The 17852-nt window shown below is 35.8% G+C and overlaps 1 protein-coding gene across 18 annotated transcripts in view; it reads right to left on the bottom strand.

Annotated features, from left to right (window-relative positions):
- The window catches only part of SSBP2 (single stranded DNA binding protein 2), a 293363-nt gene that overhangs the window by 186280 nt on the left and 89231 nt on the right, over positions 1 to 17852 (bottom strand). For all 18 annotated transcript variants that reach the window (XM_070234613.1, XM_023618064.2, XM_070234612.1 and 15 more), the window contains exons 3-4: positions 17090 to 17151; positions 3153 to 3237 (exon numbers count right to left, since the gene is read on the bottom strand). In XM_070234613.1, coding sequence (XP_070090714.1) covers positions 3153 to 3237; positions 17090 to 17151 — 147 coding nt within the window. The remainder of the gene's footprint in view (positions 1 to 3152; positions 3238 to 17089; positions 17152 to 17852) is intronic.

Genomic DNA, 17852 nt, shown 5'->3' with positions numbered 1-17852 from the left:
CAGAAAACAAGCCAAAAAAATTTTAAAAACTGAAAGCCAAAAATATTTCTGGAATAGTAATTATCCAAAAAAAAAGTTATTGAAAATTATAGAATGGCTCAAAATTACATCTGTTCAGCTTATAGATCTCTCTTTTAATATGTGTACATACAAAAAAACCCAATGTCTTTCATGAGAAATGCAAAATGCCTATGCATGTAACATGGTGGTATGAAAACACATGACCACCTCAAATTTAAATTTTATTTTGCTTAGTATTTTATTTTCTAATTTCAGAGGAGAGACTGGAACTCACTGAAAGGTGAAATTTAATCTGCTTTAGAATTAACTTTCCTGAATATAAAATTAATATTAAGCATAGATATCTGGAAAATACAAGAATATATGGAGGCAAAAATAAAAATTATATATATTCCCAATATCAAAAGATAATCACTTTTAACATCTTAGTCTATTTTTTAATTAAAAGAATTATTCATTATTTACCTCATTCTGCCTCCACTATTTCCTCAAGAAATGTAATTTATCTTTCACTAGCCATTCAATTTTAGAGATAAGCAGAGTATAAAATAACAAAGACCTCTTTTTAAACATATCAGAATTTATACTTACAAATGCATATTTTTTTACTCTAAAGATGCAGCTAATTAAGAAAATATTTTTCAGAATACTTCTCTGAGAACGTCCTTGAAATTAGGCATACGTATTAATTACTATTTTAGAAATGCTTCCCAACGTACTGTAATACAGAAATACAGCATTCTAGAATTTTACCAAAATCTTATTGTTTGTTCCTGTTTCCCATTTTTCTTCCCTGAGTCTTTCAAACTTCTATATCTGCACATTAAACATGAATTATGTTTATCATTTTCAGAAATTGTGTACTCTTAAGAATTCAGGAAATCCTACTCATGAAAATTACCATTAAAAGTGTGCTACGGAAAACATATGTATTTCTAAAAATCCAATTGTAATATAAAATTACGTAAGTCAAACTCTATCTTTTCACCAACTTCCATTTAAAAGAGAATTTTGAAGATGTGTTACCACTGAAAATAAACTGACTTGAAGGTATAACAAAAACACCACGTAAAAATAAATTGAATCTCTTAAAACTAATATTTAAGATAAAATTATGAAACATCTGATAAAACATGTGCGAATATTCAAAATGAATTATAAAGCCCAAATACTAAATTTTTTCTAAACTACATTTCTTAGAACCAAAGTACATGGTAAGGGGTTATTCCTCCTTTAAAATCTAGTCTAATTTCACTCCTATCTTTGGTCAGCGCTCATTTTTAAAAACTTTGAAATATATAAGTGGGTTTCTAAAGCTAATAGTGTGAATACTCTCTGAAATATTGAAAGTGCCTTAGGAATGCAAAATGATGATGATGATGATGGTGATAATGATGATGATGATGATGTGACGATGATGACGACAGTGGCTATGACAACAACGATGATGATTTACCCAATGCTTCTAAGAAAGAGCTGCTAAATTTGTTCAGTATTCTCTATAAGATCTCCATAGTGAACAATAGGGTGCATCTTTCTATACAATGGACTGTTGAAAAAGTATTATATAATTAGTTTCCTAATGAAGATCCACAAATATTACACGTCCTTTAAAGTAGAACACTAGTACTACCTAATGCCACCTAGTTGTCAAAATTAGTGGGTACTTTTAAAAACTTCCCACGCCTGGCAGGCCAAATCTAGACATGCCTTTCTTGGTGTAAGAGAGAGATGAGACGGGGCATCCCGCTCTAGCAGATTCCTTATGCTCTTCATGGCTGTGTCTCTGCTTTAACTTCTGCCATCACCCAAGAGTGAAAAAAGAAAACAAGACTGGTCAGATAAATACTGTGTCCTGGGTCCTGCCTTATCTCCACTTTTCCTTTATGCGGAGTAGCATCCCTTTCACTCAATTTGCCCCCAAGAGCTATTGTTTAGTACACAGTGAGCTTAATGAGTACAATCAATATCAGCGGAGGGAGTCAAGAGCAGGCACAGTTTAATCAGTTTGGCACACGTTTCAAGTATCACACAGTCCCTGCAGATGCCAAGATGTTCACTTCTCTTAAGTCTGCATACTCTTCCGTGTGCTATTTTGGGGTTATAATTCTTCTGGATATTTCCACTTTTCAGTCTAAGGCTGAAGTATGTCCTTTGAAAGAACAAGGTCTTTTTCCCTGCTGAACCCTGGCTCTGGTTTCTGAGGCTCTTTACACAGAATGATGCCTGCCTTCTACCAACTAAACAAGTCCCCCTCTGGTTAACTTTCAGGTACTTCCTATCAGATATTTCCTCAGGCTCCAGCTCCAATTCTACTTCTTCCAAACAAAGGAAACTCAGTCTGCCCTTCCTTCATGGTCAGTTCTGCAAACACAGCATTTTCCCAGCCCCTTCACAATACCGTCTCTTCATTCTTAAATGCAATTTTTCCTTAATGACAATCTTCCTTGTCTCCCTCCCTTTTTTTTTTTACAGTTCTATTTCCTGATACCATCAACTCTCTAAAATCAAATTTACAGTTCTTCTAAAAAAAAAATTCAAAATTCAATATACCTTACCTAGTCAAGACAGCTCACTGCCCTTAAGAATGTTTTTTAAAAGTTCACATTTTCATCTTTGCACAGAATCTTTTTGCTCTCTTACCTTGTATTTCCCTTAATTCACAATAAATTTTACTTGTGGAACTGAATTCAGTGAAGGGGATATTTAGCCTTATGATACATAACTAGAAGTTGCCAAAAGAGAAGAACACAAGAATTCTATATATTTTTAAAATCTTATGTGCAGAAGAGGAGCTTATCATTTACAGAATTCTTATGATGACTCTTTTCGTGGAATAATTACTAATTAACTTTTATAAATCTGAAATTTCAGAAATCAGGCATGCTTAAAGATAAGAAATACCTTTAACAGCTTGGAGTTAGGACTACTCTCTTATCTTAAGCTTCTTCAACAAGACTCAAACACCCATTTGTATTTCACTTTTAAAGTTATGAGCCTAGTTTTCAAGAAAAAAAGAACAATTTCTTAAGTACCAAAGGAAAAGAATAGATAGTCCAACGCATTTTTTAAGAACAGTGGTTAACAAGAAAACTGACAACACGTCTTAGTGAAATTCCATGTTAACTTACATAATCATGGAAGGCTTTTGCTTCACTTGAATGTTCACATGTTTCCCGTCTTTCTGGAGCTGCACAGTAGAGATCCCAAAATACACTAAAAAAGCAATTATGGTAACATTAAGAAAATCACATAATGCCAAATGAGAGATCACAATTCCAAAAATAGAAGACATATATTATTCTTTATACAAAATGTGTTTTCATCTTCAGGACAAATATTTTTTGAAAGATTTAAATTTAAGCAAGGCTCTTCATGCGATAATAAGGTATAACCTAGCCTTTGTTCAGAAATAAGTTTTTTTAAAGGATAAAATAATAAAAAAAAATTTAAGCTCTAATTCTTAATTGTCTGTTTACATGACTTAAAAACATCATTGAAATAATTATAGTTTTCACAACTTTCATATGAAAAATAAAAACAGTAAAAAAAGAAATTCTAATTTAATCATTAAATGGTTCATCAATTTTTTCAAGATAATTTTGTTGTCCAATTCCCAGGTCAACACTCTGACCATTAAATCACATTGGTCTCAAACAAATATATTTCTTAAAGTATCCTCTCGCAATTTCCCTTGCAATTACCAAAATAGGTTAGTAATTTTCAAAATTAAAAAATCCACGCTAATTCTCTATTTTTTCCTCCTACTCAAGAACAATAGAAAAAGAAAGAAACAGTTGGGAAAAAATAATTATACTGCTTACAAAACATACGGCTCTGGTCACCCTTCCATTTATAAAATTTAACAATGAGCACGAGCAGGGGATTCAAAAATCAGGAAAGCAAATGCACAAAATATTGGTGATAAACGAAGGCAATTATACTGACCAACAGGAATATTTTTTATCACACATTTCCCACTCTATAGAAGTGGGCAGGAGGCTAAGCCAAATGGTTAAGAGCACAGGTTTCAGAATGGGACACAGCTGAGACAGAAGGCAGCCCTGCTAATTAGTAGCTCAAGTTGCTTAAACAGATGAGAAACACAATTTCCTTCTCTATAAAATGGAGTTGTTGAAAAAATTAAATTATGTAAACACAGTGTTTGACATTTACAAAGCATATTATTAATCATATCATCAACAGTAGGGGCCAGCTCTGTGGCCTAGTGGTTAAGTTCAGCGCACTCCACTTTGGTGGCCTGGGTTTGGTTTCCAGGTGTGGACCTACACCACTCGTCGGCGGCCACATTGTAGCAGTGACCCACATACAGAATAGAGGAGGACTACATCAAGCTAAAAAGCTTCTGCACAGCAAAGGAAACCATCAACAAAATGAAAAGACAACCTAACAATTGGGAGAAGATATTTGCAAACCATGTATCTGATAAGGGGTTACTATCCAAAATATACAAAGAACTCATACAACTCAACAACAAAAAAACCAACAAGCCAATTAAAAAATGGTCAAAATATCTGAACAGAGATTTCTCCAAAGAAGATATACGGATGGCAAACAGGCATATGAAAAGATGCTCAACATCATTAGCTATCAGGGAAATGCAAAACAAAACTACGAGATATCACCTAACTCCGGTCAGAATGGCTATCATTAACAAGACAGGAAACAAGTGTTGGAGAGGATGTGGAGAGAAGGGAACCCTTGTACACTGCTGGTGGGAGTGCAAACTGGTGCAGCCACTATGGAAAGCAGTATGGAGATTCCTCGAAAAGTTAAGAATAGATATACCACATGATCCAGCTATTCCACTGCTGGGTATTTATCCAAAGAACTTGAAAACATAAATGCATCAAGATACATGCACCCCTATGTTCACTGCAGCATTATTCACAATAGCCAAGACTTGGAAGCAACCTAGGTGCCCATCAAGCGAGGAATGGATAAAGAAGATATGGTATACATACATAATGGAATACTACTCAGCCATAAGAAATGATGAAATCCAGCCATTTGTGACAACATGGATGGACCTTGAGGGTATTATGATAAATAAGTTAGAGGGAGAAAGTCAAATACTGTATGATCTCACTCATAAGTAGAAGGTAAAAACAATGACAAATAAACACATAACAAGAGATTGGATTGGTGGTTACCATAGGGGAAGGGGGGAGGAGGGAGGGTCAAAGGGTGATTAGGCTCACATGTGTGGTGATGGACTATAATTAGTTTTTGGGTAGTGGACTTGATGCAATCTATACAGAATTCAAAATATATTACGATGTAGATCTGAAAGCTATATAATGTTATAATCCAATGTTACTGCAACAACAACAAAAAAAGAAAATAGAGGAAGATTGGCACAGATGTTAGTTCAGGCCAAATCTTCCTCAGCAAAAAATATATATATATATACATATATATATATAAAATTAACACTATAATTAGGTTGCATTAAAGTTTAAATTGCGTACATATAGTTAAAGCAGGTCATTGTGCTGAGAGCACAGTTTACAATGATAAAATAAAACTTGGTAAATTGAACATGGTCTCTTCATTTTGCCCTGAAGTCTCATTTAGTCTAGATCCCTCTCTCTTCAGCTAGCAGAAAACATTCTGTAGGCCTTATAACACAATTAATTCAGTAAAATAGGATTACCTTCAAAGATGAAAAATGTGAAAGACTGAGTCTTGGCATTTATTTCCTTTTAAATTTCTACAATAAGAAAGATACACAAAGAAAACAATACAGACCAAAATAATTTCAGAAATTTCAATTTTTTTAGGAGAGTGAAAGTAGCTAAAGTTGTACTTCGCCTCCCTATGTCCCTTTTGGGATAAAAAGTATAAGAATTACAGACATTCAAGGATCCAGCTAAAAGTTTTCCACCCTGATCAAGTGTGTAATGAATTACAGTATATTGCAATCATTCTTATTTTCATGTTCTTAAGGAATGTCAAAGCTCTTAAAACTAAAATTTTATAATGGTATTCTTTAAATTGTATTTAGTTTAATCATAGAACATTATATGCAATATTATGACAAACACCTTAATATCTCTTCCTGTTCCATAATTTCCAGCAAAAACCATACGATCTCTGTTGAAAATTATTCCAATATTACTTCTTTTTTTTTGAGGAAGATTAGCCCTGAGCTAACTACTGCCAATCTTCCTCTTTTTGCTGAGGAAGACTGGCCCTGAGCTAACATCCGTGCCCATCTTCCTCTATTTTATACGTGGGACACCTACCACAGCATGGCTTTTGCTAAGCGGTGCCATGTCCACAGCTGGGATCCAAACCAGCAAACCCTGGGCCACTGAGAAGTGGAATGTGTGAACTTAACTGCTGTGCCACCGGGCCAGGCCCTGAAAATTATTCCAACATTACTTTTAAAAGGCTGTCTTACAAAATTGACTGGGAGAAAAATAATAATTTATTATTGGAATATGCTCTAAAAATTATTAAATAAATATTATAAATGATTATTTACATATATATAAAATTAAATATTTATCTTAGCATAGTAACATTATTCTAAGTTTCCCTTTATGGATTTAATGGGAGGTCAAAAGTTTACAAGAGCAAGTTTAGGGATAATAAAGCAAGTTACTAAAGTAGAATAACTTTATATATGGTATTTCTAACAATTCTACATTACCTATACATGATCTCCTTGAATAAAGGTAAAGACATATATCCTCTTAAAGACATTTACCCAAGGGAGAAATACATAGTTCTACAGTAATAGTTAGAGACATCAATACTCCACTCTCAATAATGGATAAAACAACCAGACAGAAGATAAGCAAGGAATTAGAGGGCTTGAACAGCACAATAAACTAACCAGATTTAACAGACATATACAGAACACTCTACCCAACAAGGAGCATACACATTCTTCTCAAGTTATTTTCCAGGATAGACTATATGTTAGGGCACAAATTAGTCTCAAGAGATTTTAAAATAGATATCATACAAAGTGTCTTCTCCAACCACAATGAGATGAAGTTAGAAATCAATAAGAGAAGGAAAATGAAAATTCAAAAATTTGTGGGAATTAAACAAAATACCCCCAATGAATCAAAGAAGAAATCATAAGGGAAATTAAAAAATACTTAGAGATGAAACAAAACACAACATACCAAGACTTACGGGATGTAGCAAAAGCAGTGCTAAGGGGGAAATTTAAAGCTATAAACACTTAATGCTGTTTTAAAAACAAAAAAGATCTTAAATCAAAGCCTAACTTTAAAACATAAGGAACTAGAAAAGAACAGATTAAACCCAAAGCTAGCAGAAGGAAATAATAAAAATTAGAGCAGAGATAAATGAAATAGAGAATAGAAAAATAAAGAAAAGTAATGGAACTAAAAGTTGGTTCTTTGAAAAGATCAACAAATTTGACAAACTTTTTAGCTAAATGGACTACGAAAAAAGAGACAAGACTCAAATTACTAAAGACTCCACCAAAAAACTGTTAGAACTAATAAACAAATTCAGTAAAGTTTCAGGATACAAAATCAATATACAAAAATCTGCTGTGTTTCTATACACTAACAATGAACTATCAGAAAGAGAAATTAAGAAATAATCCCATTTCCAATTGCATCAAAAATAATAAAATACCTAGGAATAAATTTAACCACGGAGGTAAAAGATCTATACACTCAAAACTATAAGACATTGATAAAAAAAAAAAATGAAGAAGATACAACCAAATGGAAAGATTTTCCAGGCCATGGATTAGAAGAATATCATTAAAATGTCCATACTACCCAAAGCAATCTACAGATTCAATGCAATTCAAATCAAAATTCTAATGGCATTTTTCACAGGAAAAACAACCCTAAAATTCATATAGAATCACAAAAGACCACAAATAGCCAAAGCAATCTTAAGAAAGAAGAACAAAGCTGAAGGCATCCCGTTTCCTGATTTCAAACTATATTACAAAGCTATAGTAATCAATAGACACAGAGTTCTTCTTTCTACAACCTGAGATGCTGGCGGCTAAGGAGCTTTTCAATTCCTCTAATCCCTACCTCTATTCAGCTTGAAACCAAAATACTATCCTTGAAATGTGGAGGATTCATTATCATGAATAATGCTTTAGATTTACGTGGTCTTTTTATTCCTAACCAGAAACAAGTGGAAAATCTGTATTTCACAAATGAAGAAGATAGAGACCAAAACACAGAGAAGCGAAACTTGCAAAGTATTAAAATCTTTGGTCTTGTATTATTTACTATTATTAAAAATTTTCCCACATAAATCAAAGGAAAACACAGTATTCCCAAGTTGAGGATTCTCATCCAAACACTGTTTTTCCTTCTATCCTGAGGACGTGAGTCAAAGTGACTTAACTGTCAGTATCTCTAGGGCAAAGAGCAAACAAAATGGTTGTCAGAGAGTCTACAAGGGTGAATGAACATACTAGATGTGTCCCAGAAGACGGATGCTAACATAATTATATAACCTTTATGCCACCGACAAGATCTAGGACCATCTGAAAATAAAAACTAAAAGAAGAAGAAAAAAAGAATCTGGGGAAAACATTTTTTTTGAGGAACAACCTATGTTATTATAAGTTCAAGTCTTAATAACTAAGGAAGTTATTTCTCTTCGGCCCAAAAATATATTATTAACAAAGGTTAGTTACTCATAATCCATATTGAAGAAAACTCTCTATTCAAAAGACTAAGGAGAGTTTTACATGAAATGTACATGTACCTGCTCATCCCCTTAAACTTCCACATGTACTTGCATTATTCCTTAGCATTACTTAATAACTTTTTTTAAACGCAAGCATTAAATTTTGTCCCACTATCATAAAATTCTCACAACTCTGGGATTAGTAATAAATTCATATTTTAAAGTATTATCAAAATAGCTTACATTTAATAAGCATGTGCTAAATTCAAGCATCACATACTAAGCATCATATCCTCAGCATTTAATCCTCCTATTATTATTTCCATTTTACAGATGAGGGAACTGAGGCTTAGAGAGGTTAAATAATTTGCCTAAGGGTCACAGAGTTAGTGGCAGAGCCGGGTTTGAACTTTTTAATTCTTATGTTATTTTTGCCTCGATGTGAGTATGGTATTAAGAGTTACAAGAACTCAAGACTATGCTGATTATGGGCAGGTTTATACAGCTCTGGCAGTCTGAACAGCATCAGCTATTATAAGAGTGTAGTAGATACCCGTCCTACATAAGACAGCAGGCACTTTGTTCTCCTACCTTTGACCCTGTACTCTAGCTCATTTCCTGTGTATCCTATGGCAACCACCTCTGTCACCCTACATGCACCTGCCAGAGATCCATGGATGCCTCAATACAGATGGGACTCAGAAGAGACAACTCATCTGAGTCTCATTTATATCTACTGTCTGGAATTAGCCACTCACGATGCTCGAAAGGGATCTGTAATTAATGTCTTATTAATAGTGGCCCACTGAATTCTGCTCTGTGTTTAAAAAATATGTTACTGAGATGAGCACTGGTTACACTTCAAGAAATCTCAATTCTAATTCTAAATTTGACCTTGAGCAAATGGTTTTGTTCCTTAGTTTCTTTATGTAAAAGGAGAACATATGTATTTTACAGGCTTTTGCACAGATACAAAGAGATGATACATGCAAAAGTACTTGTAAAAGAAGTATAAAGGCACCAAAAAATATTCTAAAAACATCTCATATAGCCAACATGGCCAGAAAAAAAGAAGTTTTCGTATTAACTGAGTAAAATTTGTCTCAATTTTCTTTCTAATCCTTTGCATTTAGCGGAAGATTCCATCTGTTTTTAACAATGTCTTCTCCCCACCAATGTTCCTCTGCACCCCACATCTCTTTCCTGATCTCCTGAACACATTTTGCCTTTTCTCCATAGCCTGACCACCTCTGTTCTTTACCTTCTCTCTTGCCAAGACTCTATTCCCTTCTCACCATGACTACACGCTTCCTTCTATCCTAGTTGTTGCCTACATTGTCCTATATTGTTGTTTAATTTAATTCAAATAAGTAATTAGTTATGTAATGTCTATTACAGACAAGACATATATGATGAGAAAGAACTAGTCTGCCAATTATAAATATTATACCATTCTGGTGAGCCAGTTGACTAATTCCCATGCACTATTTTCACACGGGTATCTGGTTATTCTTAGCTATACCTGATGCCATCCATTAGATTGTAAAATCATAGAGTACTAGTGTACTGCAAGATTTGACTTCCCGTTGCCAGGTGGAAGAAACTGAATTTTCACAATAATCTTAGTCATTAGTTGCTTATCTCTGCAATGTTATATATACTTAATTTCAGGATAAAAATACATGGGCCCAAACTTATTTCAAAAAGTGTCATATATAAAATTAAATAAAAGTGAGACAGTTTCTGCCATTAAAACTATAAATAGAAAGTTTTTAAAAGCACATATTTTTAAATGACACGAGCTGAAAAGGACATTAATTTCAGTGGAAAGAAGTTTCTCGGCATTTCTACTTCGGAAATTCATGGAAGAGTTGGGAGCTTTCATTAAAGCGTACAAGCAGGAAATACATTTTCAAAGGGGACTGGATCAAGGCAAAGGGCAGCACTGGGCATGATGCAAACGGGGGAGGAAAAAAGAAGTGATAAGGAAAATCGTTATCAGAAACAAGAAAAAACAGTTCCAGAAAATAAAATCACATACTTTCCTCTATCCATACTAAAGGCGAAAATTACCCCCTCCTCTCCAAGGCCTTTGCCTCCATGTCTCCTGTGTTTTATTCTGTATTTTTGTGCACACATCTCTCTCTTTCATACATCTTCACTTTCTCCCACGCTTTTCACCTCCACCTATATACATGCTCAAATCTATTCTACTTTAAAAACAAAAATGTTAGGTTCTGTTCTGTTGTGAACCCTGAAACTACTACAACATGCCACCACACACTGCAAGTATTCTCAGCAACCCCTGAGCGGGAAAAGCGAGTCACAGCAGCCCTCTGAACTTCACTTTCTCCGCTCCAGCTCTCCCCAAGACCAGCAAAGTTCACGTTACTTCCCAAGTCAGGAAAATCTGTGGGTCTTCTTCCTGACACTTTGCTGCAGAATTTACTCTCTCCTTTGAAGAGTTCCCATACATTCTTCATTCCTGATTACCTCCTTCCTCTCCAGTTATTTTCCTTTGAAGCTCCTCTTCATCCACCCCTGCTTAAATGCTGACTTTCCCCAGGTCCTGCTCTCACTCTTACCCTGGGCAGTTTCATCTATACGCACTCTTCACCTACAGTGTGGTCTATGCTGATAATTCCCAAACAATTATAGACCCGTCTCAGACCTACAGACCCAGATCTCTGACTTTCATAGGGCATCTCTATCTGAATGTCACACAAGCATCTCAAAATTTAACCTATCCAAGCTAAATCATGGTCTTTTCTCCAAAGCCTGTTGTCTCTCTATACTTCCCCACTCAGTCAGTGGCATCATTGTTCATCCCACTGTCCCAATCTAAAACCTGGGAACCACCTTCTTCACCTCCAAACTATTCCACTCATCATTCACTATCTGGGATTCATAGCCTAATCACCTTTCGATTGGACAATTACAATTGCCATGTAAACTAGACTCATTTCTGTTCTCAACTCTCTTCAATCTATGTCTATGTTAATGCCAAGTGAGTGCCCAAAAGCACAAATCTAATCATGTCATGTACCTTGTTTAAAATCTTTGAGCTTTAGTCCAAAATCCTGATGTACTCTAGGACTTCATAACTTGGCCCCTGCCTTTGTCTCTAGCATTGTATTCGATTCCTTCATAGTACTGCATCTCCAACTCAACTGGTCCAAGATACCTGTCATTCCTCGAATGCATGATCATCCCTTTTGAGACTTCATACTACCTGTTCCTCACCCAATACCCTTCTCTCTCTCAACTTTCAGCTCAGCCCAGATTCACTCTCTCTGCAGCCCTTCCTAACTCTCCCAAGCTGACGCAGGCATTCCTCCTATATTGCTATTATAACCAGTACTTATATTACCTTTAGTTGTGTATCCCTCCTACTACTTATTTCCTTGAGGGCAGCAGTAGTTTTGCACTTTGTAAATATTTGGCAAAGAGGCTTAAACAACAGAAAAACTCCATTTTCAAATATTCTATAAAAAACAAGTGAGAAGAAGTCACAAAACTGCAACTCGTCTATCCAACAGGGACCTTTAGTTTGACCAAATGAGCAAGCAGTAAGTTCTTGAAGAATACACGTGAAGAATAGTAATTCTAATTATCTGGACCTCAACAACAGCAACAGCTTTTCTGGTCCAAAGAAAAGGGCACCCATTATCACAGTTCTGAATCCTTAACCTAGAGCAGAGATTATGAAGCCAAGCTCTAAAGAGTTAAGGATAAAAAGGTCAGGCATGTCAGTATTGTTAAGATGTCAGTTCTTCCCATCTTGATCTATATAGATTCAGTGCAATCCCAATCAAAATCCTAGCAAGTTATTTTGTGGCTATGAGCAAACTGATTCTAAAGTTTATATAGAGGGGAGAAAAAGACCCAGAATAGCCAATACAATACTAAAGGAGAAGAACAAAGTTGGAGAACTGATACTACCCAACTTTAAGATGACTTGTAAATCTACATTAAACGAGACAGTGTCGGGGGCCAGCCCGGTGGTGTAGTGGTTGAGTTCGCGTGCTCCTCTTCAGTGGCCCAGAGTTCCCAGGTTCAGATCTTGGGTGCAGACCTACACACCACTCATCAAGCCATGCTGAGGAATCATCTCATATACAAAACAGAGAAGACTGGCACCGATGTTAGCTTAGCAAGAATCTTCCTCAAGCAAAAAGAGGAAGATTCGCATCAGATGTTAGCTCAGGGCCAATCTTCTTCACAAGAAAAAGAAAGAAAAAGAAAAAGACAGTGTGGTATTGGTGAAAGAATAGACAATACATCAATGGAACAGAATAGAGAGCCCAGAAATACATCCATATAAATATAGTCAATTGATCTCTGACAAAAGAACAAAGGTAACACAATCGAGCCAAGATAGTCTGTTCAACAAATGGTGCTAGAACAACCGGACAACCATATGCAAAAAAAATGAATCTAGACACAAACCTTACATCCTTCACAAAAATTATCTCAGCATGGACCACAGATCTAAATGTAAAACATAAAACTATAAAATACTTAGAAGATAACTTATGAGAAAACTTAGATGACCTTGGGTATGCAATGACCAGATACAACATTAAAGGCATGATCCATGAAGGAAACAATTGACAAGCTGGACTTCGTTAAAATTAAAAACTTCTGCTCTGTGAAGGACAATATCAAGAAAATGAGAAGACAAGCCACAGACGAGGAGAAAATATTTGCAAAAGACACATCTGATAAAGAACTGTTATCCAGAATATACACAGAACTCTTAAAACTCAACAATAAGAAAATGAACAACCCAGAGGGCTGGCCCAGTGGCACAGCAGTTAAGTGTGCACGTTCTGCTTCTCAGTGGCCCGGGGTTCGCTGGTTTGGATCCCAGCTGTGGACATGGCACTGCTTGGTACACCATGCTGTGGTAGGCGTCCCACGTATAAAGTAGAGGAAGATGGGCATGAATGTTAGCTCAGGGCCAGTCTTCCTCAGCAAAAAGAGGAGGATTGGCAATAGTTAGCTCAGGGCTAATCTTCCTCAAAAAAAAAGAAAAGAAAAGAAAAAAAGAAAACGAACAACTCAATTAAAAGATGGGCCAAACATTTTTGGTGAGCTTAACAGAAACCTACCAAAAAAGATATATAGATGACAAATAACCATATGAAAGGATGCTCCACATCATACGTCATCAGGGATAAAAAACGAGATACCACTATACACCTATTAGAATGGCCAAAATCTGGAACACTGACAACACCAAATGCTGGTGAGGATGGTGAGCAACAGAAATTCTCATTCATTGCTGGAGGGAATGCAAAATGGAAGAGCTACTTTGGCAGACAGTTGCACAGTTTTTTATAAAACTAAACGTACTTTTACTGTTTGATCCAGCAATTGTACTCCTTGATATTTACCCAAAGGAACTAAAAACTTCTCATCACATAAAAACCCACACATGGATATTTATAACAACTTTACTCATAATTGCGAAAACTTGGAGGCAATCAAGATGACCTTTGATAGGCGAATGGATAAAAAAAGTGTGGTACATCCAGACAATGGAATGTTATTCAGCACTAAAAGAAATGAGCTATCAAGACATGAAAAGGCATAGAGGAACTTTAAATGCATATAACTTAGTAAACAAAGCCAATCTGAAAAGACTACATACTGTCTAATTCCAACTAAATGACATTCTGGAAAAGGCAAAACTATGGAGAGAATAAAAGGATCAGTGGTTGCCAGGATTGGGGGGGGTGGGTCAGAAGGGATGAAGAGGTGAAGCATAGAAGATTTTCAGGGCAATGAAAATACTCTGTATAATACTATAATAGTCATTATACATATGTCCAAACCCACAGAACGTGTAACACCAAGAGTGAGCTGTAATGTAAGTTACGGACCTTGATGATTATGACGTGTCAATGAAAGTTCATCAGTTTTAGCAAATGTACCACTCTGGTGGAGGATGCTGATAATGGGGGAGGATATGCATACGTGGGGCATGATGTATAAGGGAAATCTCTACCTTAACCTCAATTTTGTTGTGTTCCTACTAAAAACTTCTCTAAAAAAATAAAGTCTTAATTAAGAAAAAAAAATCAAAGGGACTTAAGAGGACTTCTGAAACAGTTTAAAAAAAAAAAAAGGTCAGGCTTCTGCTAGATTTAAGGCCCACAGTAATGGCTGGCTACACACCATGACCAGGGAAGCTTGAGATCTGGGCAGCTTTCTGGAAGAGGAGATCCATACCCTTTCATTAGTTCTTAGAGGACCCCATGACCTCAAAATCATTAAGAATCACTGATTTATATAGATGAAGTAGGCATCTCAAAGGGTATGTTAGTAGTTTTAGGGCAGAAAATTAAAAATACTGTGCCTTTTGGATGTGCTAGATTTAAATTGAAAAAACATAGTCTAAAAATATTTATGTGCCCATTATTTATAATTTCTTTGACATCTCCAACTAAGTACAAATTAAATTACTTAAAATACCAAAACCACAGAGGAAGAGCTCCCCTGAATCTAAGAGTCACGAAAAAGGAAGAGCAATGGCAGATCGAAGAGCTGCACCTTCTGACAATTAAGATCAAAACACCAAAGTCTGACAGAAGCAAAAAGCCAAGTATTGAGTGAGTTATCATCAACCATCTCCCTATGAGAATAGGTTAAACTCACGGGAAAGGGAGTAAAAGCAAAATAGGTACAAGAAATAGAATTAATTTTGTAATGGAAAACTCCTAAAAATCCTCACTTTGTTAGCCCACTAGTCCAACAGGGACAGACTTCTAAAATGGTTTCTGGGGCTGGCCTCATGGCTAAGTGGTTAAGTTCCCGCGCTCTGCTTCGGGGGCCCAGGGTTTCGCAGGTTCAGATCCTGGGCGTGGACCTAGCACTGTTCATCAAGCCACGCTGAGGTGGCGTCCCACATAGCAGAGCCAGAAGGGTCTACAACTAGAATATACAACTATGTGCTGGGGGGCTTTGGGGAGGAGAAGAACAAGAGAAAAAAAAAAAAAGGATGTTAGCTCAGGTGTCAATCTTTAGGAAAAAAAATAAAATGGTGTCTTATGCCCCTTTGTAGACATAATCGGAAACATACAAAATACAAGGACGTCAATGGGTGAGAAGACTCAATTACATTCAGTAAACAGTTAAGTATTTACACTCTTCCAGACAGCATAAATACATACTATGTAAAATGAAAAAGTGACTTTTGTAATATTACACATTACAAGAGATCAGTCTTAAACCTCAGGAAAACAGCACAATGACAGTGCTTAACTGCAATGAGCCGTTGTTCCAAATACAGGAACAGCTCTGAAGCAAAGGACCACACCTGCTCCCCCCATACATATGCCAGATAAACAAGGGAAACCCACAACCACAACTGACCAAGTGCGGCTCCAGTCACCACAGAACTTCCAGGAAGGCATGTTTCCAGGAGAGAGATTAAAAAGATGATGGCATTAAATAACGTACCAAGGAAACCACGTGCAAGGCAGGAGAAGAGAGCTTCTCTTTTTTCTTTTAAACAAGAAGCTGAGAGATGAGTGTATAAGGCACCGAACAGGAAATGCTTCTAATTGAAGAAATGCAAAAAAAAAAAGCCCAGCTTGTCCATGCAAATACCTGGAGGACCAACTGCAGCTGCAGAGAAGTTTATAAGTTCTGATGAACCTTAACAAAACTTATATTTAAGTTTACAAGTTCTGATATCAGCTAGGCCGTCAATACAGCCTGACAATCTTTGTGTGTGTTCCCAGTCAGCTCTATCTCTGAGTCTATGCAGAATTATTTCAAACCTTTTTTGGACCGTTCTTCACTCTCTTAAATATTCACCACCACCACCTTCAGCATCCTCAGGTTTAGAGGAGATCACGAGGGCGAGGCCGTCATGATGGAACTACTGCCCTTACAGAAAGAGACATCAGAGAACTAGCCAGCTCGCTCACGTGTGCTCTCTCTCTCTGCCATGTGAGGACACAGTAAGAAGGCAGCCATCTACAAGCCAGAAAGAGAGCTCTCACCAGAATCAGACCATGCTGGCAGCTTGATTTTGGACTTCTAGCCTCCAAAACTGTGAGAAAATAAACTGCTGTTGTTTAAGCATCCAGTCTAAGGTATTTTATTATGGCAGCTCAAGCTGACTAACACAGAATCCTACTTACAGTTGGAGATTCCACATACTGGTCCTAATTCCAGCTGGATTCAATAGTAGTCTCTTTAAGTTAAATAACACTAATGCTGGTTTTGAGTTTAGGTTTTTTTTTTGTAAGTGCTACCTTTCAGAAAATAATTGTAGAAAGTGAAAAAGAATAAAAGAGAAGCATGAAATCATAAACAGGTATAGTGCAGGCCTACTGAAATGTATCATCAATCTAATAAAAATGGAATAAAAGATACTTACCACCACCAAGAATGTAAGAATCCTGGTGGTTCCCCCAATGTGATGTTTTTTTCCCATCTTATCTAAAATAAATAAAAGAAATTATTAAGTACTTTCCTAAAAATACTTTTTTCTATACATATTAAAAAGCACTATTTTCACATTTAAAATATTAAGGTAGTATATAAGATTTTAGCAATTTTCATATTATCCTTTACTCAAGTTTTACAAGTACTCATTTTATATAGCGATTTGCTGACTGGATAGTCTATAAGAGAAGATGCCATCGTTTTCCTGAATTTGCTTCCCACTATACCAGAAATTCAGGACCTTAAGGTATTTCAGGATCTTACAGCACATCAAAATCACCTTTATTAATGTCAATATGAAAATCAGTTATCACCACTAACCCAGAATTTGCAAAAGATTGGGTTTAATGTGCACAGACATTAAATTATGCTCAAGGATTGAATTTTTTAATATGTTCCTGATTTGAGGAGGTGGGTGTAAGATGGCATACATCTTCTGTAAAACAAGAGCTTAAAAAAAGATGGTGATATTAACTTTTCAATTGTTTATATTTCGGATGAGTTGCAGTTCCCTATAATAAAAGTTTAAAACAAGGTCAATATCTCTCACAAATGAAAAGTTCTAACTAAATACTCTTTACAAATTAAATTTAGAAATTGGAAACCTAAATGGATCAAAACTACAATGAAATATCACCTCACTCCCATCAGAATGGCTATAATTAACAAGACAGGAAACAACAAGTGTTGGAGAG

This window comes from Equus caballus, chromosome 14 (assembly GCF_041296265.1).
Source record: "Equus caballus isolate H_3958 breed thoroughbred chromosome 14, TB-T2T, whole genome shotgun sequence".
NCBI lineage: Eukaryota > Metazoa > Chordata > Mammalia > Perissodactyla > Equidae > Equus > Equus caballus.
The sequence above is the reverse complement of the archived record's forward strand: the minus strand, read 5'-3'. Positions and strand labels throughout refer to the sequence as shown.